Raw genomic sequence first — 22950 nt, forward strand, 5'->3', positions numbered from 1 at the left:
TGACCCTGGGAAAGTCACTTACTATCTACCTCAGTATTCCCATCAGTAAAATAGGGGTAATAATAGCACTTACTTTCTAGAGTTGTGGTGAGGATCAAATGAGATTATAATTGTACAGTGCTTAGCACAGTACTTGGCACATAATAAGCACTATATTAATACTAGCTAGGGGCAGCTAGGTGGTGCAGCTGATAGAGTGTTAGGCCTGGAGTCAGGGAGACCTGATTCAAATCTGACCTCAGACACTTAATAGCTGTGTGACCCTGGGCAAGTCACTTAACCCTGTTTGCCTCAGTTTCCTTATCTGTAAAATGAGCTGGAGAAGAAAATGGCAAACCACTCCAGTACTTTTGCCAAGAAAACCCCAAATGAGGGTCACAAAGAGTTAGACACAACTGAAAATGACTAAACAACAACAAAAAATGTTAATTACAATGATGATAATGATAGGACAGGGGAATACAGATAAAAGAATATATAACAACTTGTATGTCCTACCCAAATTTCTCACTTTAAAGCCTATGCATTATGCTTTCAATTAAAGCCCACATTTTATGCATTTTCTTCTTTCTCCCTTTCACTTTTGTTTTTTCCTTCCTTCTTTTCTCTTCTGTCCTCTCTCCTCTTTTCTCCCTTCTCTCTCATAGCGACACATAACAGAAAACCATTTCCTTTCTTTCTCTTTCTTCCTCTCCCTCTCTTTTCTCCCACCTCTCTCTACACTTCCTTTTCCTTTTCCCTTCCTTACCATGTCTGTACATCCCCTCAACCAAAGTCACCCTCCATGTCACTATAGCCCTTCAGAGTATAGGAATATGACAAAGTTGTTCCTCTGTTTGGGAGCTTTTCCTTGCTGAGGAAATGCAGTCATGTTAGTTTCTTGACTGATTTCATGCTTCTTAGGCCAACCTTCTATGTGTGGATAAGGAGGAGAGTCCAATTCTCCAGAACTCACAGCAGGCATAGACCTTGGTGATCCACTCTCATTACTGCCCATTCTAAACACACAATGCTATCCCTCCAGGTGCCATCCTAAATCTGGCTCGGTAGCATTGTTAGAAGCAAAGGCAATCTGTGACATTTTTGTAAGTATAGCATTTTTCATCTTTCAAAGAGTAAAGATCAACCATGATCTTGTTTGCTCCCCGCAACCACCGGCTATAGCAAGTAAGCAGAAATTTTTATTTTTATTTTTCACAAAAGAGGAAAATTAAAAAACAGAGATTAAGTAATTTATCCAATATCAAAAATAAGCTAATGTGGAGCCTATATTAGGCAGCTAGGTGGCACAGTGGATAGAGTACTAGGCTTGGAATCAAGAAGACATCTTCCTGAGTTCAAATTGGGCCTCAGCCATTTACTATGAGACCCTGGGCAAATCACTTAACTTTGCCTCAGTTTCCTTTTCTGTAGAATGAGCTGGACAAGGAAATGTCAAACCACTCCAGTATCTTCACCAGGAAAACTCCAAATAGGGTCATGAAGAGTCAGGCCTGACCAAGCAACTTAACAGTAGTCAATATTAGAAAAGATGGTAAAGGGTCTTGAGACCGTGCCATATGAGGTTTGGCTGAAGAGCTAGAGATATTTAGCTTGGGGAAGAGGGGGTAGGGGATACATACACGAATTTGAAGAACTGTCATGTATAAAAGGGATTAAGCTTGTTTTGTTCATCTATAGCACGGAACTAAGAGGAATGGGTAGAAATGACAGGCAGGAAGCTTTATGTTTCTGTTATATAAAATTTCCTAGAAAGTGGAGCAGTACAAGAGCTTGAAAGGGCTACCTTGGGAGATGTGGAGGAAGCCTTGTTAAGCATAGACCAGTTGACCACTTGCAGGCTATGCCCTGGTGCATGTTCTTTTTCAGCTTTGGGGGTGGGACTGGATAACCACCTTGTTGAAGTCCTTTCCAAGTGTGAAATTTGGTGCTCTTCTGAGTTTTACTCTTAATATTATAGAGTCCATTGCTCTCTTCACTATAGCATATTCCCTATTCTCACTCCTTTTCCACAGGAAATAAGAATAAACTTGCATTTAAATATAAATCCTGTGTAAAGGCCAATAACAAGAACCTGGAAGTTATGAGAGAAGGTAGGACTGGATAAATAAGTCTTACAATCATCAACTGTAATGTTAATGGATTTCAGATCTTCCCACCTATTAATAGGCCTCACACCGAGCCCATTAAGGGAAGCTTGTTTGTAGGAAGGCTTTCACACCTTTTGCTAATTTCTAGTCAGGTACTGAGTCATGAGGGTTGTGATGCCTTCTAGCTCTGAGAAATGTTTATATACTCTGAGTTGCTTTGGGGGCTCTCTTATGAGAAGGATCGTATGATTCCCTGGTCGAGATTCTGGGTGGCCTTTGTTCAGAGCTCCCTGACTGCTCATATCTAAAGGCTCTCTTGATCCAGGGATCTATGTAAAGTGTATAGTTGATTCAGGCAATCAAAGCCCTGTCTGTTGGTCTTTATTTCTCGGCTTATATTTTCTCTGAAGCTCAGGGTGCTGACTTTTCCCCTGAACTAGTGAATATGATTAAAAAAGATTGTTGACCCTGAACTAGTGAATATGATTAAAAAAGATTGTTGACCCTTTAAACAACTATCTTTCCTAGTAAAGCAAATCTAAAAACCTGTGTTAGAAGCCATCCTGGGTATGCCAGTGTGGTTGCTGCTACATTAGTGTGGGGATGATAACTGAATCCATGCTCAATGAGATCAACATGTCAAATAGTATAAAGAGAGAAGAGAAGAGGGCTGAGGACAATGACTTGGGGGACAGCTATGGTGAACAGGTGTGACCTAGATGAAGAACCAGCAAAAGAGACTAAGAAGTGATCAGATAGGTAGGAGAGTCAGGAGAGAACGATGTCATAAAAACCTAGTCAGTTAACATCCCTGGCCTCAGTTCCTTCATATATGAAAAGGGAATAAAAACACATTACTTAATCTGACAGGGTTTTGTGGGGATCCAATGAATCAATATATGTGCAGTACTTTGTAAACCTGCAAGGGGCTTATAGGAATGTTAGCTATAATCCAAATTGGGATCCCTTCTATTGTTACATAGACAAAACATACTTAGATTATAAGTATAGAGATAATTTTTTCAAAGTTCTATGGTTGATTCCTGATTATTAAAGTATTTTATTGGCATTAAGACCAATGAGTCCATGATCATCTGTACTGACAGGAGAGGCACACTAAAGACGATTTAAAAATGAAGATCCTATACTACTCTTTGGCTTCTGGTAGGGAATACCACACAGAATAGATGATCAGAAGTTAAGTAACATTATGGAAACTGTATTTACTCTGTACACTTGGCAGGAAAGTCATTCTGGAGCTGCTATTAGGTGAGAGAAAGTATTAACTGAATCTATACTTATACCTTCCCCCCTCCTCCTTAACTGGCTCTATGACTGGGCTAATGCTCTCAATGCTCTAAACAGCATTTTGAGAGTTAAGTTGTAGAAAGGTGCCAACTTGCAATGGTAGAGAGAGTTTCTTCGTCTGGGAGGTGTAGAATCACATTCCCTGTCCCTGTCCGTATGTGTCCTCATCTACTCATTTCTTGGCTAATCCTTTCATTATGCTTTGCTGGGATGCTATGAAGATAGAAAGCAAGGGGATGTAAAGGACTTTGATCTCCCAGGGAAGATTCTGTGTAAATGAGGGCTATTTCTGTTGGAATCAGTGTTATTATTTTTGGGAACACTACTGTCAAAAGGGAGATTATTTTTCTTGTGTGGCTTCTTTGTGAACTGGAAATATTTCAAAAGCTGACTTTGGTAAGGTGGACTCTTCTCTTCAGCTCCTATGGGGAACCAATCCCCAAATTATAATGGTGACGGCCCCTTATAACTTGAAATCTATGTGCCTATGGGGATGTTTATAACTCCATTTAACATCATTTTAAAGATTACATAATATATTATATACATCAACTCATTTCAACAAGTGAGGATGAAGAATGTTGTAGGGCAGTATCTACTTTAGTCTCCATCCTTCTCTTTCCCCACCAGTTCTTTCCTCTCAACCATTTTATTAACCCCTCTTTGTCCTTTCTCTTTCTAAGGCACCTTGGCATAGTAGACTAGAATCAGAGGCCTCGGGTTTGAGACCCAACTTTGCCACTTATTACTTGTATAGCCTTGGGAAAGTTATTTAAAATATATGCATATGTGTAAGTATGTGTATCTATCTGCACACATGCACACATGCATGTGCGTGTGCATGTGTATGTGTATAATCCTCTGGTTCTTCATCTGTAAACTGGGAATAATAATATTAACTCTATCTTCCTCATGGAGTTTTGAGGGACATACTTTGCAAACTGAAGCTCTCTAGAAATGCATGCTAATAATTATCACCATCCTCCTTCCACTATGCACCTTGCCAGGTGAAGGCACTGGCTCCATTGTATTTTTGTAATAGGACCATGGTGGCTTGTATAGGGTGGGACTGCAACCACAATAACCAAGTCCTCTTGAATAATGACACCTTCTTATACCTAAAAACAAACATTCCATCCCCTCCATCCTCTTAGCAAAAATTTATGACATTTTCTATTGAGTTGCTTGAGAATTCCAGGTATATTTTATTCTGTTCTTATTGGATCATGCATTTCAAGGGAGCTTAAGATCACAGATTTAGACCTACAAAAGCCCTTAGAGGTCATCGATTCCAATCCCCTTATTTTACAGATGAGGAAATTGAGGCCTAGAGAAGTCAAGTAACTTGTACAGCAATGCCCAACTGGTAAGCGTTTGAGGTAGGATTTGAATTAAGGTCTTCATGTCCAGAACTCCCTCTATTACACCAGGATGCTTCTCATTTGCAGTAGCCTATATTAGGCAGCTAGGGGGCACAGTGGATAGAGTACTAGGCTTGGAATCAAGAAGACTCATCTTCCTGAGTTCAAATTGGGCCTCAGCCATTTACTATGAGACCCTGGGCAAGTCACTTAACTTTGCCTCAGTTTCCTTTTCTGTAGAATGAGCTGGACAAGGAAATGCACCAGGAAATAGGGTCATGAAGAGTCAGGCCTGACCAACTCTCTTATAATTGTCCTCCCTGTCACCCAGGCTCATAACCTCAGGGTCATCCCCAATTCTTTATAAACTCACCAGAAATAGCCAATCTCTTCACAGCTTTTTTCAACTCACACAATCATTACCCTAATACAGGCACTTATCACCTTTTTGCCTGTGCTATTTCAACAGCCTTTTAACTAGTCTTCCTATTAAGTCTCTCCTAATTCTGATTCATTTTCCACTTAGCTGGCAAGGTGATTTTTCTAAAGTTACTCTCCTGCTCAGTAAGCTTCAATGGTTCCCCATTACCTTCAGGATCAAATAAAGACTACTTTAGTCTTCATAACCTGATTCCTTCCTTTCCAAGTTTCTTATTACTTAAACCTCCTCCACATGTTCTGTTTCAACAACATTGACCTTCTTTTATTTCCTTGAACATGACACTCTATCTCCTGTCCCTATCCCTCTAATATAAACTGTCCCTCATTCCTGGAATATTCTGCCCTCTTACCTTTGCCTCTTATTTTTTCTAACTCCCTTCCAGACCCACTTCAAAACCTACCTTTTCCAGAAAACCTGTCCCAATCTCCGTAACCGCTAATGACTTCCCTTCTCAGAGTGCCTTTCAACTACTTTGTATATATCTTGTATGTACCTAATTTTTTACATACTGTCTCCTCCATTAGAATCTAAGTTCCTTTATGATAGAGACACGTTCCCCGCCCCTCACCTTTCTTTCTATCTCCAGCAATAAGCACTTAATGAATGCTTGTTGACTTGATTTGACTTGTAAGATACTATGCATGTGCTGGGAACACAAAGATTAAATATGATGGTCCCTTCCTTCAGATAATTTAGATTTTACTGAGAGGAAACAGCATATTGTAGCAGCAGGCACCCCAGCATCCCCAGGGGTGGCTGCCAACACAGGTTCTTAGATCTGCTTTTCTAAAGGAAAGCAACTAAAAATAGGTTAACAATCTTGCTTTAATCAATCAAACATATCATTTCCCTCGTTCAGGGGAAAAAGGTCAGCACTCCGAACTTCAGAGTATACAGACAGAAACATTTCAAGCAGACAGGCCTCCAACAGTCCAACCATTACATCCATACCAAATCACAGTTACCAGAGAGGGAAGAATCAACATCTGGGTTTTTCAAAGGGGGAGGGGCGGGGGCTCTCAAAGGCTGCCCAGAATCTCATCTGGTCAAATCACACAACACTTCTCAAAGTGAGCCCCAAAACAAAGTCTCACATCAGGGATTGTATAGCCTTCTCCTGGGTCAGAGAATGTAACAACCCTCTTGACCCACTGCCCAATCACAAAGCACCAAGTTATGGGCATTCCTGAAAAACAAGCCAACCACCACTGGCTCCAGGTGCGCTTAACCTAGGGGCAGGGAAGATCTTAAAAATTTACATTCCTATCACACATTTACATCAATAAATATAATGAAAGCTCTGAAGAAAAGAGGAGGGAAAAGGAAAGGTACAGACAAGTAGAATTGGAGGAGGAAAAACCATTTTCAGTTGTGAGAATAAGAGCAGAATATAGAGGAGTTATCACCTGAATTGAGAAAGAGAAGAATTTTGAAAGGCAGAGATCAGTTGGGATTACACACCAACTATGTTAGGTTCTGTAACAATTAGTCACTGAGTTTAGTTGGAATGTAGAGTTTGAAGGGAAATAATGTTAAATAGGAATGGTAACTTGGAGCCAGATTGTGGAGAGCCTTGTATACAAAGTAGTTGGTATTACTTTTTTCTAGAGGAAACATGGAGACATGGAAGGTTTTGAGCAGGGGGATGATATCTGGAGGGCAAATGCTACTGTCAGACTTGTTCCTTAAAAAGATTATTTTGGCAGCTATGTGAAGGATGGATTAAAAAGGACAGAGATTTGAGGCATGGAGGGCCATTAGGAAGCTACTATAAAACCTAGGTTAGAGAAGAACAGGGCTTGAACAAGGTTCATCTAACACATTATGAAAATTGTTTGATAAGATTTGGTCATTTCTTTGTTAAAGTAAAAAAAAATTATCCACTTCTTCCACCCTAGTTTACTTATTTCAAAAATCTAAGCTTTTAAAATCAGTTTTTCTCTAAGTAGAGAAAAAAATTTTAATTCAGTTCAAATACACAAACACCAACTACCTATTAAACCAGACACTGATAGTCTCTGTCTTCACACAATTTATAGGTTATTAGGGGGATATGACAATACAAGTCCTATGCTAGAGTGGTAGCAGTTGAAATAGACAGATTGTGAGAGATTGCTGAGGTAGGATTGATAGGATGTGATAGCTGATTAGATCTGAGAAATGATGGTACAGGAAAAGTCAAAGATAACCCCAAGATTTTGAACATGGAAGATGGCTTGAATGGTTGTGCTACTGATAGATATAGCCAATTGCAAAGAATGTTTAGAGGGAAAGATAATAATCTCAGTTTGGGTCATAATGATTTAGAAGTGCCCATGGGGCATCCAAGTGCCAATGTGTGGCCCATAGTTGGAGATGCAGGTCTAAACTTCTGTAATATAAACCTTTTCCTCAGCCATACTTATACAAATGAATGATCACTTAATGATAACTAGTCTTATTGATAAGATTTAATTAAATCAACGAAACCACACTAAAATATTTGTGAACTCTAGGCAAATTACAAACTAATTTTGCCCCTTCAGCATTCTCCCTCACTCACACTTAGGCTTCTAAGAAGATCCTGGACTACTTGTTAAGCTCTATTTATTATTGATTGTTAAAAAAAGTTAAATGAGCATCAAAGATGCAGAAGTCTTATCTCTCTTCTAGGAGGAAACTATATTGTACAACTCTAGCTTAAAGGCACCTAAGAAATCTGGAGATGCATTTTTCCTTGACAAATGGCTTTCCTGTGATCTCACCTCTTACTCTATGACACAATTTTTGCTATCTGTACCCAGGGTGAGTGACTAAGCATTGTTCACGTGATCTGGGTCTGCGGACCTTGTGCTTTTAGTGCATAGGGTCACAAAAGTCTAATTAGCAAGGATGAATGTCAGTTGGTATCAAGTAAGTTACAAACAGCATCCTGTCTTTTATACTAAATATTTGTGAGTTTGGTGTAGGAGTTGAACAAATAGAAGGTGGGAAGTAGGGAGGATGCAGTTTTCTGATGTAATCCTTCTCTTCAATACACTTGGTGGTCATCTGTTGTTTAATGACAGTTTTGTACACATACAGTTTATGTTCTTTCCAAGCCCATTAATAGTTTCTAAGATATTTTTATTTCATTTAATCATAGAATCTCAGACCTAGAAAGAACTTCAGGAATCATTCAGTCTAACTCTCCCTTACAGTAATTCCTACATATAGCCATCCAGTCTCCATTTAATGATCTTGGTGATGAAAAACCTCAGGAGGAAGCTCATTAACTCTTACATGTATGGAGGACAAAATCTGATGTTAGTGGAAGATGCTTTATTTGAGATAAATTTTGGACATAAAGTGAAGTATAGTTAATTTGTCATTGTGCTAGGGATAGAGCTTCAAAAATTTTTAATTTTAAACTTTACCAAGTAAAATGAGCATTTCTGTGTACAAAGTAGAACATAAAAGAGGATTGTACACGAATCTATTAACATCTATTACATACAGTTTGCTTTTCCTTTTAAGTACATAATAAATTCAGTATATAACTTTCAGAGCTATACTGCTTGTCTGTTTTCTTTTGGCCTTGCTTATGTTTTTTCTTTCTGATGCATTGGAAAAAAATACATCAATCTCTCTGTCTCTGTCTCTCTCTTCCCTCCCTCTTTTCCTTTCTTTCTCTTTTTTCTTTTCTTTCTGTCATGGCTTAAGAGGCACAGTCATGCGATAGAAAGAGTAAAGTTTTGGGGTCTGGAGACCGGGGTACATATCCTGTCTCTAACTGGATGTATTCGGATCATGGGCCAGGTATAATTATGCATTACCACTCTGAGCTTCACTTTCCTCATTGCTGTCACGTAAAGAGGGCTAAAGGGTAGTGGGAGGAGGTGTTCTGATTGCAGCAGCCGCTGCTGCCCCTCCTTAAACTCTGCGGGTTGAGGCTAGGGGCGCTCTTCTCTCTGCCATATAAAAAAGCCAAAGGGCAGGACAGGCTGCTGAAAGCCCAAGAGCCGGATATCCCAGGCTGTTTCGGAGTCAGCCAAGGTCGGCCTGCGGTCACACTTGTTGCAGAGGCCCTCCTGCGAACCTCACTCCGCACCCCGGGCGGTGCACACTCGGTGCGCCCCTCTCCAAAAGGCGGCGCTGCGTTGTGCGCTGCAGGGAATCCCCAGCCGCGGTGGGCAGGCATGGTGAACACGACTGAACCCAGCCGCTGCTAGAAGGTCAGCGCTCATCCTTCCCGCCCCAGGGCTTCAGGAAGATGGGGCGCTACTCAGGCAAGACCTGCAGGTTGATCTTCATGCTCGTGCTCACCACCGGCTTCTTCGTGGCCGAGCTGGTGTCTGGCTACCTGGGCAATTCCATCGCCCTGATCTCCGACTCTTTCAACATGCTGTCCGACCTGATCTCGCTATGCGTGGGCATAAGCACCGGGTTCATCGCTCGCCGCCATACGCGAGACGCCCGGGCCACTTACGGGTACAAGCGAGCGGAGGTGGTGGGGGCACTGAGCAACGCTGTCTTCCTCACCGCCCTATGCTTCACCATCTTCGTGGAGGCCATCCTGCGCCTGGCCCGGCCAGAGCGCATCGATGATCCGAGGCTAGTGCTCATAGTAGGCGCCCTGGGGCTGGCGGTCAACGTGGTTGGCTTGCTAATCTTCCAGGATTGTTCCTCCTGCTTCACTTGCTGTGGCCGCCGCCGGCGACGTCTGAGTAGCAGCAAAAGAGATCTCTCGCCACCTCTGGACTCAGTCAGCGCGCAGCAGCAGCCACCGTCTGTACCACCCACTGTGGTACCGGGTTCGGATTCGACCCTAACTCTCAGGGTCGCCTCCAGCCCTCGGAAGGAGGAGAAAGCCTCGGCTTTGCAGCCCAGCGAAGCAGGTGCCTTTCAGTTGCATCCTTTGGATATTTTACCTTTCTTTCTTCTTTCCATTCAGCCCTTCCCTTTTTCTTATTCCCCTTTCTACTGGACCCCCATTCATTTCTTGGGTCTTATCATTTTACTGCCCTCAGCTCAGTCTTGCTTTATTTCACATTTTTGTTATTTCTTTTATTCTCTGTCTCTGTCTCACACACACACACACACAGAGTCAAAATTTGAGACAATAGCATTCTACTTTATTTTCATTTATTTTCTAAGAATAATCTTTTCTCCCCTACTTCCATAGGTCTTGGGGTCAGGAGAGGAGGGGGGCTCTTTTATGGCCAATTTTCCTTTGAATTGGGTTTAACTTGAGTGGAAGAGTGACCAAAGTCCACTGCTGATCACAAGGTTTATTTCAAGGCCAAAAGTACTGTTCTGTTTGTAGTGGAGGGAGGCTTTTTGTGTGTACATGTGTGTATCTGTGTATGGAGGATAAAGGGGACCCTGCTAATCTGATAAGGGTTTTTAAATTGTTTTTGAGTCCCTTGGTTCTTTTTGTTTGTAGAATTATACACAACACAAGGTTTCTTCTTTGAATGCAGGTGATTCCGTGAACACCCAGAATGAACCTCAAGAGTCCACCAGGAAAAAAGAGAAAAAGTCTGAAGCCCTGAATATCAGAGGTACGTTATCTTTTTTTTTTTTTTTAACTTTTTGGAGGGGGGAAGGCAGGGCAATTGGGGTTAAGTGACTTGCCCTAGGTCACAGGGCTAGTAAGTGTCTGAAGCTGGATTTGAACTCAGGTCCTCCTCACTCCAGGGCCTTTGCTCTATTCACTGAAGCACCTATGGGCTCCAGAAGTATGTTATCTTAAGGTCCTTATGGAAGAAAAAACAACAACCCAGCCCCAAAGAGTCTTTTTTTTTTTTTTTTAGCGATGTCTATTCACACCATTGTTCTTCATTTCCATTTGGTTTTCAGGAAGGGAGTTTGTGTGAAAGTATTAATTGTATTCACAAAGCCAGTCCTTAGTTTCTTACTTACTCTTTGCATTTCTAGAGGGTGAGACTGGTTGTTAATGACTTATACTGGTTCCATTTTAGAGTGATACTGATGATCTCCCATAGAGGAACATATTTGCTATCTATTATTACTCTTCTTATTTTTTTGTTCCCTCCCAATTTTCCCTAATCCTTTCCTATAGTTTATTTTTGGTAGAATCATAGAAGCATTGTGGTTTAATGGAAAGACTACTGAATTTAGAGTCAGAGGACCTGGGTTCTCATCTTGACTGTTACTACCTGAGTGGATCTTGTGCAAGCCACCCAACCATTCTGTGTCTCTGATTCCTCATCCCTAAGGGGTGTATGTGGGGGTGGGGGGGTGGGGGGGTGGGGGAGGAGAGGTTGGACTAGATAACGTTTAGGTTTATTCTACCTCTAAATCTGTGATGTTTTGCAGGCTAATATTTTCATCAAATGGCCAGCTTTAGGTTCATCTTTTGGAATGACTGAGACAGATCTCCCACACAGGGAAGTTGCCAAGACAGGGTTTTCTAGAGTATGGGTCAGATGCCTGGGGCATTGGAATCCAAATTCTCTTCCCATGAAATCTCTTTCAAGTCCAACCCTGTAGGTCCCAGTGAAAGATGAGGGAGGATGGTTTGATGTTTTCACCATCTTAATATGTTCTCCCCTCTGAACTCATTACCCTAGAGTCAAGATTATTCTAGTCAGGGGTTTTAAACCTGGGGTCCATGAACTTAATATTTTGAAAGGAAAAAAATCTTGACAACTTTATTTCAATATAATTGCTTTCCTTTTGTAGTTCTTTAATTTAAAAGCATCTTTCTAAGAACAGATCAGTAGGCTTCATGAGACTGCCAAAAATGATGCTCCCCCAAAAGTTTAGCATCTCTGTTCTAGGGTACTTCTCATGTGGGTACAATTTTGCCTAGAGCCTACCTTTAGCAGCATTAGAGCTTGCTTCTAACTGAGTCCCAAAAGACACAAAAATCTATCCTTGACTTTGGGAAACCTAGCAATGATTAAACTTTAGGCTGGACATGGTGGTGCATACATTCAGTCCATTCTACTGGGGTGGCTGAGGCTGGTGGATCATATGAGCTCTGAGTTCTAGCATGATCAGGTTCCCACACTAAGTACAGTACTGATATGGTAAGCCCCCAGAATTTTTTTTTTTGAGGAGGAGGAGCACAAGACTGCCTAGGGAGTGGTGGAGCAGACCCAATTAGAAATGGATGAGGTCAAAGTTTCTGTGCTGATTAGCACTTCCAGCCTGTACAAGATAGGAGGGAGACCTCACCTCAGAAAAGACAAAACTTCAGATGGTTTGGAAAGCACTGGAGTAAAATCTTAATGAGTTACTATGTGAAGGGAAACCCTCCCCCAACTCTTTCCTCATAATGCATACAATCAGTAGCATTCATAATTTCCATAATTATTTTACCCTATCCAACAATTATTTAAGTGTAGGCTTACATAGTAAGGCTATGTGTAAGGTTCTAGGTCTTGGGTATATAAAGACAAGAAAGATAATCTTTATCCTTATGGAGCTTGCATGCTACTGGAAAGGGAAGGGAAAGGAATAAGCATTAAATGCTTACCATGTGCCAGTAAATGCTTTACAAATATTATCTCATTTTATCTAAATGCTGGAGTCATACAACATATAAATGTAACTGTATACAAGATTTTTTTTTAAATCACATTTTTGGTGTGTTAGGGAATTCACTATTAGTAGGAGTCCTCTGATGAATCTTGTAATGTAAATTCTCCACTCTCCAATTCATCTTTAAAAACTAGATCAGTTTAGATTTATATTTATTTGTTTTGTCTTTTTTTTTAGAGGGGGGGAAGGTAGGGTAATTAGGGTTAAGTGACTTGCCCAAGGTCACACAGCTAGTTTTTGTGTTAAGTGTCTAAGGCTGGATTTGAACTCACGCCCTCCTGATTCCAGGGCTGGTGCTCTCTATTCACTGCACCACCTAGCTGCCCCTAGTTTTGCATTTATTTAAGTATCTTTAAGTAGAGTCTAGGAATACAATACTTAAATATTTTTAGTTATTTTCCTTCAGTGACTTCATTTTATTCATATCATAAAACCCAGAAAATCAGTAGAAGGTCTATTATAATCCCTAAAGTTACAGGAGAGGAGCATGAAGGTGATAATGGTGCATTTGACAAAATTCCGGTAGGATACAAGAAACTTGAGGAGTGGCAAGGTTACATTTTTATTTTTGTATTCCTAGTAAGGGCAGCTAGGTTACACAGTGGATAGAGTGCTGGGCCTCATCTTCCTGAGTTCAAGTCTGGCCTCAGACACTTAGTAACTGTGTGACCCCTAGTCAAATAATTAACCCTGTTTACCTCAGTTTCCTCATCTGTAAAACGAGCTGGAAGAGAAAATGGCAAACCACTTCATTTTCTTTGCTAAGAAAACCCCAAACATGGTGATGAAGAGTCAAACATGAATGAAGATGACTGAACAACAAATTCCTAGTAAGAAGTAATATGGGGGGGGGGCGTGGCTAGGTGGCGCAGTGAATAGAGCACCAATCCTGGAGTCAGGAGGACCTGAGTTCAAATCTGGCCTCAGACACTTAACACAAAAACTAGCTGTGTGACCTTGGGCAAATCACTTAACCCCAATTGCCCTCCAAAAAGCAAAAAACAAACAACCCCCCCCCCCAAAACAAAAGAAGTAATATTGGTATAGTGGATATGGAGCTGGCCTCAGAGTCAGATAGGATTGAGCTCAAATCCCACCACTGACACTGTGTCTCTGAGCAAGTCATTTAACCTCTAAATACCCCAAGCAACACTAAGACTTCAAGATGCAAAACAGTTGCAGATCAACACTGGATGAGGGAGTTTTCTCAGTGGCAGTTCCCTGTATCAATGAAATCATGGGTCTAGATGACTCACAACCAACGAACCTATCACTGGTTTGCTGGCTTTCTGTTCCACCATCTCCTGACTCCAGGCATTTTCACTTAATATCCTCCATACATGCAACTCTCTCCCTCTTAACCTCCATCTACTGACTTCCTTGGCTCCAAGACTCATCTCAAATCCCACTATCTGCAGGTGGCCTTTCCAAGCTCTCCCCACCTCTGAAATTGCCTTCCCTTTGCCCCATGCATGTCTTTTATATACACAGTTCCTTTCATGTTGTTTCTCTCATTAGAAGCTGAGCTCCTTGAGGGCAGGGGTCATGTCTTGCATATTCCCAGCACTTAGCACAGTGCTTGTCACATAATAAGCACTTAATGTTTATTGACTGCCTATCAACTGACACAGTTCTTTTGTACATAATAATAGTTAGCATTTATATAATGTTTTAAAGATTACAAAACACTTTATGCATTTTATATCATTTGTATATCATTATAACAACCCTGGATGGTAAGTGCTATTAATATATCCCCATTATATAGCTGAGAAAATTGAGACAGTTTAAGTGACTTGCCTAGGGTCACACTGCCAGTAAGAGTCTGAGGCAGTATTCAAACTGGTCTTCCTGACTTGAAATCCAACGTTCTACCCATTGTGCTCCTTCCTGGTACTTTCAAGACCCAGTAAGTCTTTAATCAATGTCTGTTGAATTGAATGAAGATGGTAAACAACAAGAAAAATAGGGAAACAAGTGATCTTGAGAATATATTTAGCCAAAAATTCAATTAAGTCATTACTTGAAAATACGGATGTGGAAGTACCTATGATGACTTGTCAGTAGGATTGAGCCATGCAAGACTTTTTCCTGTCTAGTCAGTGACCTGCATAGTGCACACATTGAATTAAAGACCACAGCTACTGTTGTAGCTCATCAATACCATTGCTGTGAGCGGCCATGAGCCTAGAAGCACATGGAATCATTAGATTCAAAAGGAGCCTTAGAGATGATTTACTTCAGCCCCCTAATTTTCCAGTGGAGGAAACTGAGGCCTAAAGAGGTTAAGTGATTTTCCAAAGGTCAAACAGTTAGTTGAGTGGCAGAGCTAGAACCAGAACCCAATCTAATGTTATTTCCATGAGTTTACTATAGGCTGTGGGATAGTACCCTGAGGTACCTACTCTCTCTCTCCCCGCTCCAGCCTTTTCCTACACTACACACAGTCTGCAGCATTGTTAAGTTTTCATCATGTAAGCAGCTGTTTAAAAAGACAACATTGTGACCCCAGAACTGGGGAAGTGTCTCACAGAGCATCCTGTTTATAAAAAGCTGTTTCTTCTCCATTTTCACTCCTGTCTCCACAATCCTTATTCTAATTGAAATCAGAGATTGTGTTGGAACAAATTCCACATCTCAGATTCCATCTTCTTCTCTAACTTGATTCTACAGGGAAATTGAAATCCCAAGATTTGTGACAGGGCCTTATGTCATGGTTCATAGGATCATACTTTTAGAGCTGGAAGAGACTGTCTAAATCTACTTTCTTCAAACCTCTCAATTTACAAATGAGAAAACAGGGCCAGAGAGGTTAAATAACTTACTAAATATCACACAGGTAGCATGTAGCAGAACTGGGATTTGAACCCAGGTCCTTTGACTCCAGATACAGCACTTTTGTATTGTACTATTCTGTTATTTGATTTATAGGGTCAGGCAGGATAAGAGGTAGGAAGGTTGAGTTTGAGAAATAAGATAATGAACATTTTTATCTGAGGTAAATATTTGTCATCTTGTAGTCTGCAACCAGATGGAACTTAAACATATTTCGAGTCTTGGATAATCACTTCTTTTTTCTCTTAATGTACCTCTTCTTGTTTTATTCTAATTCCCAAATACGTTTTAACTCCATAAAAATACATAAAGTGATAGGTATGACATTCAATAAAATGTGTGACTCTCCCAAGTGCTAGATAAACTAATCAGAGCAAAGATGATTTCAAAGTTCAGGAGTGTTACTTGACACTAATTCATGATTCAGGATTGTATAGTTTCTTTCTTTCTTTTTTTTTTTCATTGCTAGCAACTGGAATAATAAAAAGAATTCTGGCGATTCCATTCTTTTGAATACTTAGCAGCATTGTGACTAACCATGTGACATAAGTCATCTTCCAAATGATGAACTTTTATTGAACTCTAACAACCAGTCCTTCTCTGTAAAACAAGTTGTTGTTGAGTTTGTTGCAATAGGCATTAAAACCTCCCAATTGTATGGGGATCAAATAATACAGCATAGCAGTATTTCTGACATAGGAAGTGCTTAGTGAGTTCAGTTTAAAAAATTAAATGGTTGAAAAAAAAAGCAGTGGGTGGAGGAAGTTGTAGAGAGTCAAATTTAGGTTTTATGTCATTAAAGATAGGTATCTATAAATGGAATCTGCCTAGGAGGTAGTAGGACCCTGTTATAGGAATGTAAATTTTTAAGATCTTCCTTGCCCCTAGGTTAAGTGCACCTGGAGCCTGTGGTAGGAGGCTTGTTTTTCAGGAATGCCCACATCTTGGTTCTTGCACAATAGGTCAAGGGGGTTGTTACATTCTCTGACCCAGGAGAAGGCTATATAATCTGTAATGTGAGGCTTTGTTTTGGGGCTCACTTTGAGAAGTGTTGTGTGATTTGACCAGATGAGACTCTGGGCAGCCATTGAGAGCTCCCGGCTTTGAAAACCCAGATGTTGATGCTTCCCTCTCTGGTAACTGTGATTAGGTATGGATGTATGTAATGGTTGGACAGTCTGGAAGCCTGTCTGCTGAAATGTTTCTCTGTCTTGTAACTTCTGCTTGTAACCTCTGTATACTTTGGGGTGCTGACTTTTCCCCCTGAACTAGGTAAATGATATGTTTGATTGATTAAAGCAAGATTGTTAACCCATTTTGAGTTGCTTTCCTTTAGAGAAGCAGATCTAAGAACCTGTGTTGGCAGCCACCCTGGGAATGCTGGGGTGCTTGCTGCTACAGACCCCCCCATAGGAAGTCTTAAAGAAGAGGCTGGATGACTTTGTTGGGGTATCTTATAGTGGGGGTTCTTTTTCAGGTGTGGTTTGGACTAGGTGGCCATGAAAGTCCCTTACAATTTTAAAATTATGTAACTCTTTGAAAATCACATTCTTTCCCTCAGCCTCAAATAAGTTTCTCTATTTGTAAAATTTGTAAAAATAAGGATTTGGAATGGCTAATTTCCTGTCAGGGATGTTGTGAAGATGACTCTTTATCGGGTATTGGTTGGACTTCATGGCTTCTGAGGTCTCTTCCATCTCTGAAATTCTATGATTCTGAGATGCCCTTGAGCTCTAAGTCCTTATGCCTGAATGATTCTTAGGGGAAATGGAGGGATAGCTCAGCAGTTTTACGTGAAACCTGAATACAGGACTTTGATAGGCTGTAGAGATCTAAAAGACTTTTAAGATCATATAATCCAACCACGTCATTTTCCTGATAAAGAAAATGAGACTGAGAGATTAATTGACATACCAAAGGTCACACAGGTAGTAAGTGTCAGAGCTAGGGTTTGAACTTGAATCTTTGGATGTCTTTGGATTTAAATCATGATGCAGAGACAAGTAGTCCACATCAGAGGGATTTTGACACAAATTAAACAAAACTTTATTGAACATCTTCTACATTTTTACCACTTTGATGGGCACAATGATTAGAAAGATGAAATAATTACAAGATACTGTCCCTGCCTTCAAGGAGGTTGTAATCTAATTGAAAGAACAATGCCAACAGTTAGGAAACAATTAAGGAAAAAAAACACAAAAATCATTAAGGTAGCATGAAAGGTATCAAATAAATACAAGGAGATGGTGATTCTACACAAAATGTGTCTTTTTAAAAAAGTTTTATTGATTTTTTATATTACATTTATAGATTATTTCCACTTTGAGATAGTTCTCTTGTAACAAAATTAAATAGTTAAGTAAAGCTAATATTATAGTTCATCTTCAAGAGCAGGCAACATTTCACAACTGTAGCATTCCAGCTCCCTTCCACCTTGCTTTCCACCCATATGCACCACTCTATTTTGAAAAAATGAACAGAAATTAATTTTCTCTCTTTTGCTTGACTATGTATATTTATTACAAATGGAATTTATGGAGTTGCTTTGGCCTATTTTGTGAAGGGAGTGTCAAAGATTAGGTTCTCAATTTTTTCTTTTTGTCGTGAGATATCCTGAATGATTCTTGAGTTGAGATATTTAGATGTTAACTTTTTGGGCTTGTGACAGGGACTGAAAAGCTACAAAGCTCTTTCAGAAGCAAAAAGAAGTCAGTAATAAAAATGTGAGAGTTATTCTTTTGAATTTGGGGTAAGTTACCTCCTGATGCCTGTCAGTGCATTTAAACCCTTGCCTTCATCCTCCAAGAAAGAGCTGGGATTATTTTTTACTCTTTTTTTTTTTTTTTAGCAATTGGGGTTAAGTAACTTGCTCAAGGTTACACGGCCAGGTGTTTCTGGGTGGGTAATAAGTGTCTGAGCCCGGATTCGATCCACATGTCATCCTGACACTGGAGCCAGGGCTCTTACTCGCTGTGCTACCTTGCCACCCCAGATTATTTTTACTCTTAAAGTTATAGGGAGAGATTATCAATCATCTCCATATAGTACAACAGAAGGTTATTTTGAATGTCCGCACCCAGCTTTACCCAAATGTTGGGAAGATCCTGGATTTGCTGCCCATAGGAAGCAATTTATTAATTGAATCAATGAAGCACAAGAAAGTGGGAAACTGAAAACCATTATGAGAAAGTCTTAATAACCAAATAGTTGGGGTCATTTATAATTGTGCAATGTGAACTGTAGGAAACCAAGAAATATGAACAAAGTTAAGAGATTTAGAGCTGGAAGGGACCTCAGAGATCATTAAGTCCAGTCCACCTACTTTACAGGTGAAGTAATTGAAGCTAACTAAGTGACTTTTTCTAAGATAGTAAATAGCAGAATCAAAATTTGGACCAAAGTGTTCTGATTCTAGATCCAGAAGTTTTTCTATTATAATTAATAGCCTCTAATAGCAGAGATATTCATGCTTGACTTTAGGTTCACTGTTCATTTCTAGAGGTGCTGTTTTTTTCTTTTTTTTTTTTTTTAAGCAATCGGGTTAAGTAACTTGCTCAAGGTTACACGACCAGTTATTTCTGGGTGTGGTGCTGAGTGTCTGAGCCCGGGATTCGATCTCCAGGTCATCCCAACACTGGAGCCGGTGCTCTTACTCGCTGAGCCACCTGGCCGCCCCTAAGCAATTGGGGTTAAGTAACTTGCTCAACGTTACACGGCCAGGTGTTTCTGGGTGGGTGCTAAGTGTCTGAACCCGGGATTCAATCTCCAGGTCTTCTCAACACTGGAGCTGGTGCTCTTACTCGCTGTGCTACCTGGCCGCCCCGAGTGCTGTTTTTTTCTTAACACAAAAACACAGACATAACCATCTGCTATCTTTCTGAAAAGTTTTCACCCAAAGAACAGAATCACCTCATTGTCTCCATTGAATAGGTCCTTTGCCCTTCTTTGCATGTCTTCTGGTTTTACATAGTATAATTTATATCTTTAGAAAATGTTACTAAAATCACAGAATCTGAGAATTAGATGGGACTTCAGAGGCCATCTAGACCAACTCTTATCTGAACAAGAATCCCATCTGCATCATACCTTACAAATGGCCATCCTGCTTCTTTGCTCAAAGACTTCTAGTGAGATCAATAATGTGTCCTTTCTCTAAAATGTTTTTCTTGCTCCAGGATCACTGACAATGAACTAAAAAGAAGATAGGGAGGGAAAAGTGTGTGTGTGTGTGTGAGAGAGAGAGAGAGAGAGAGAGAGAGAGAGAGAGAGAGAGAGAGAGAGAGAGAAGGAGAGGGAAAGAGAGGAAGAAAGGGGGAGAGAGGGGGAGAGGGAGAAAAAGAGATAGGGAGGGAGAGGGAGGAAGGGAGGGGGAGGGAGAGAGAGAGAGGAAGGGAGAGGGAGAAAAGGAGAGCGAGGGAGAGGGAGGGAGGGAGAGAGAATGAAGAGGGAGGGGAGGGAAAAAGATAAGGAAAAAGAAACAGAATTTTACTACAAGATCAGTATAAACATATTTTCTTTATACTTTTTGATGTCTATTTTCCTAAAGTCTAGTGCATATGTCTGACTATGCCTAGTATTCCCTTCTTTTTGGGGGGAGGGGGGAAGGCAGGACAATTGGGGTTAAGTGACTTGCCCAAGGTCAGATGGCTAGTAAGTGTTAAATGTCTGAGGTCAAATTTGAACTCAGGTCCTCCTGACTCCAGAGCTGGTGCTCTATTCACTGCCCCACCTAGCCACCACCCTAATACTCCCTTAAAGGCATTATTGTTAACTTCAGTATCTCTTCATTTATTGAACAACAAATTACTTGCCTTTTGTTAAACACAAGAATATGGTGGAATCATTGCTTTTGAGGATCTTTTCATCTATGTGTTTTAGAATATAATCATCTGGATAAATTGTAGGCAAATGCATACATAAAAGAGAAAAGAATGAAGCTTGGTTGGAGAGAAGGGGAATGAAAAGGACTTCCTCCCTTCTTATGTTACCCCTTGTTGTTGTTGTTCAGTCATTTTCAGTGGTGTCCAACTCTTTGTGACCCCATTGGGAGTTTTCTTAGCAAAGATACTGGAGTGGTTTGCCATTTCCTTCTCCAGCTCATTTTACAGATGAGGAAACTGAGGCAAACAGGGTTAAGTAACTTGCCCATGGTCACACAGCTAGTAAATGTGTCCTCATTATCCTTGTTCTAAAAAAAGTTTGAGACTAATCTAAAATAGTCATCTTCATGATAATCATGTGTCCATCTATAGACTCACTTGTCCACTTAGATTATGTAAAATGGATCCTAAACAAGTTGGTTTGAGAAGACAGAAGAAAAATAAAAGAAGAAGCACGATGAAATAGAGAATTCATGCTTTCTATAGGTTCATCAAACCTCTTTCCTGACCATCCTCTGGACTGGTTGCTTCTTCTTTATTTCTTTACTTCCTTTAATCCTGACTTCCTTGCTGTTTCTTGGGCAAGACATTCCATTGTTTTACTCCAGGCATTTTCACCAATTGGCCCCCATGCATGGAGTTTTCTACTTCCTCATCTCTGCCTTCTGGCTTCTCTGACTTCTTCACATTCCAACTACAATCCACTAGGAAGCCTTTCCCAATTCCCCCTTAATTTTAGTGCCTTCCTCTATTGTTAATTATTTTCAATTTATCCTGTATATAGCTTGTTTGTACATAGTTGTTTGCATGTTATCTTCCCCATTAGACTGTATGCTCTGTGAAGGCAGGGGTTATTTTTCCTTTTCTTTGTGTTCCCAGAGAATAAAAGCTTGTTTATTCGACGACTTTCTGAAGAATGATGGCACTTTATTTGCATGTCTTGCTGAGTTATCCTACTTTTCTAACCAAAGTAGCATGTACAAAAATCTTGATGGACTTATGGAGAATTCTTGACAGATTTGAGATGACCTTTGTGATTTTTACATTTTTTTCTGATAGGTGTTCTTTTGCATGTAATGGGAGATGCATTGGGATCTGTGGTTGTGGTGATTGCTGCTATCATATTCTATGTGCTTCCTCTGGAGGAAACTGCTCCATGTAACTGGCAGTGCTATATTGACCCAAGCCTCACTATTATCATGGTCATCATCATTTTGTCATCTGCCTTTCCACTCATCAAGGAGACAGCATTCATTTTGCTACAGATGGTTCCCAAAGGTATCAATTTGGAAGAATTGGGTAAGTTGAATTTAGTTTTAATCTGTGGTGCCTTTTTCAATGTAATTTTTTGAGGGAGAGGGGATGGCAAGGCAATTGGGGTTAAGTGACTTGCCCAAGGTTACACAGCTAATAGGTGTTTAGTGTCTGAGGCTCAGGTCCTCCTGACTGCATCCATCACTGATGCTCTGTTCACTGCGCCACCTAGCTGCTCCTCAGTGTAATTTTAATGATAAAGATAGACATGAACTGGACTACAATTTCATTGATATCAAATTCCCAGTATCATGCAGGTTGGCATCTTTTCACTAATGTATAGTCTTAGTTACCTAGACCCTGTCATTGTTAAATGACTTGCCCAGGGCAACATAGCTAGTGTGAAGTGGGACATGAACCCAGTCTTCCTGACTTCAAGGCCAGCTTTCTATCCACTATGCCATACTCTTTCAATTTTAATGACATAAATAATAATATTTGTGTTATCTCTGGAGAATTTTTTAATTTATGTATTTGGAACTCCTCAAAACTCTATGGTTGTAGAAACTCCATCATGTATTTTCATTCTAGCTATGTGACCCTTGTATGTAAGAATTTAAGTTTCCTTTCTGTTCTGTATCTTTATGAATTTTGAGAATATGGGACTCCAAGAGTCAATACTTGGACTATTCACCCTTATGAAATAGATCAAATTTCTTTTAATTTGCCATGTTGTCTTTATCAAGAACCTTTGCTCTCTTGCTGCTCCTAGTCTAAAAAAGCCATTTATGCTCTAGGTACTGCATGTTTGCTAGTTGAATTTTTATGTATGGCAAAGGTATCCAGTCTGTTATAGTGCATGAAAATAGCTGGATTAAAATTCAGATCATTCCTGACCTCTTTTTGAATTGATCTGTATTTCTTTGCTTAGCCTTAAGAGCTTAACCCATAGGTTTAAGTTCTGAGACACACACACACACACATACATACATATGCATATATATGTATATATATTTAATGTTAATGAAATGGCTATGTGTGAATAATTCAGATGTTGGTAAGGGAAAGTAATTATGCCATTATTCAGACTATAATTGCCATAAGATAAGAAAACGGAATATATTTTATACAGTACAGGTTTATTTTTTAAATAAATTTTTTAAGTTTTATCTTTTTTTTGTATCACCAAAATTTTCCCCAGTATCTCTCCCCTATCTTCTTCTAGAGATCAATCCCATATAAAAATA

General features: G+C 40.1%; 1 protein-coding gene across 2 annotated transcripts in view; it reads left to right on the top strand.

Annotated features, from left to right (window-relative positions):
* The window catches only part of SLC30A10 (solute carrier family 30 member 10), a 51119-nt gene that overhangs the window by 22723 nt on the left and 5446 nt on the right, over positions 1–22950 (top strand). Inside the window, exons 1-3 of one of the 2 annotated variants that reach the window (XM_069066014.1) lie at positions 9172–10057; positions 10643–10723; positions 21509–21748. In XM_069066014.1, coding sequence (XP_068922115.1) covers positions 9433–10057; positions 10643–10723; positions 21509–21748 — 946 coding nt within the window. In that variant the 5' untranslated portion in view covers positions 9172–9432. Of the gene's footprint in view, positions 1–9171; positions 10058–10642; positions 10724–21508; positions 21749–22950 lie in introns of those variants that run through there. The other variant, XM_069066015.1, reaches the window with a different exon arrangement.

Source organism: Petaurus breviceps, unplaced genomic scaffold (genome assembly GCF_028583685.1).
Source record: "Petaurus breviceps papuanus isolate PSGF00001 unplaced genomic scaffold, PetGlider_PUasm1.0 90702, whole genome shotgun sequence".
Lineage (NCBI taxonomy): Eukaryota > Metazoa > Chordata > Mammalia > Diprotodontia > Petauridae > Petaurus > Petaurus breviceps.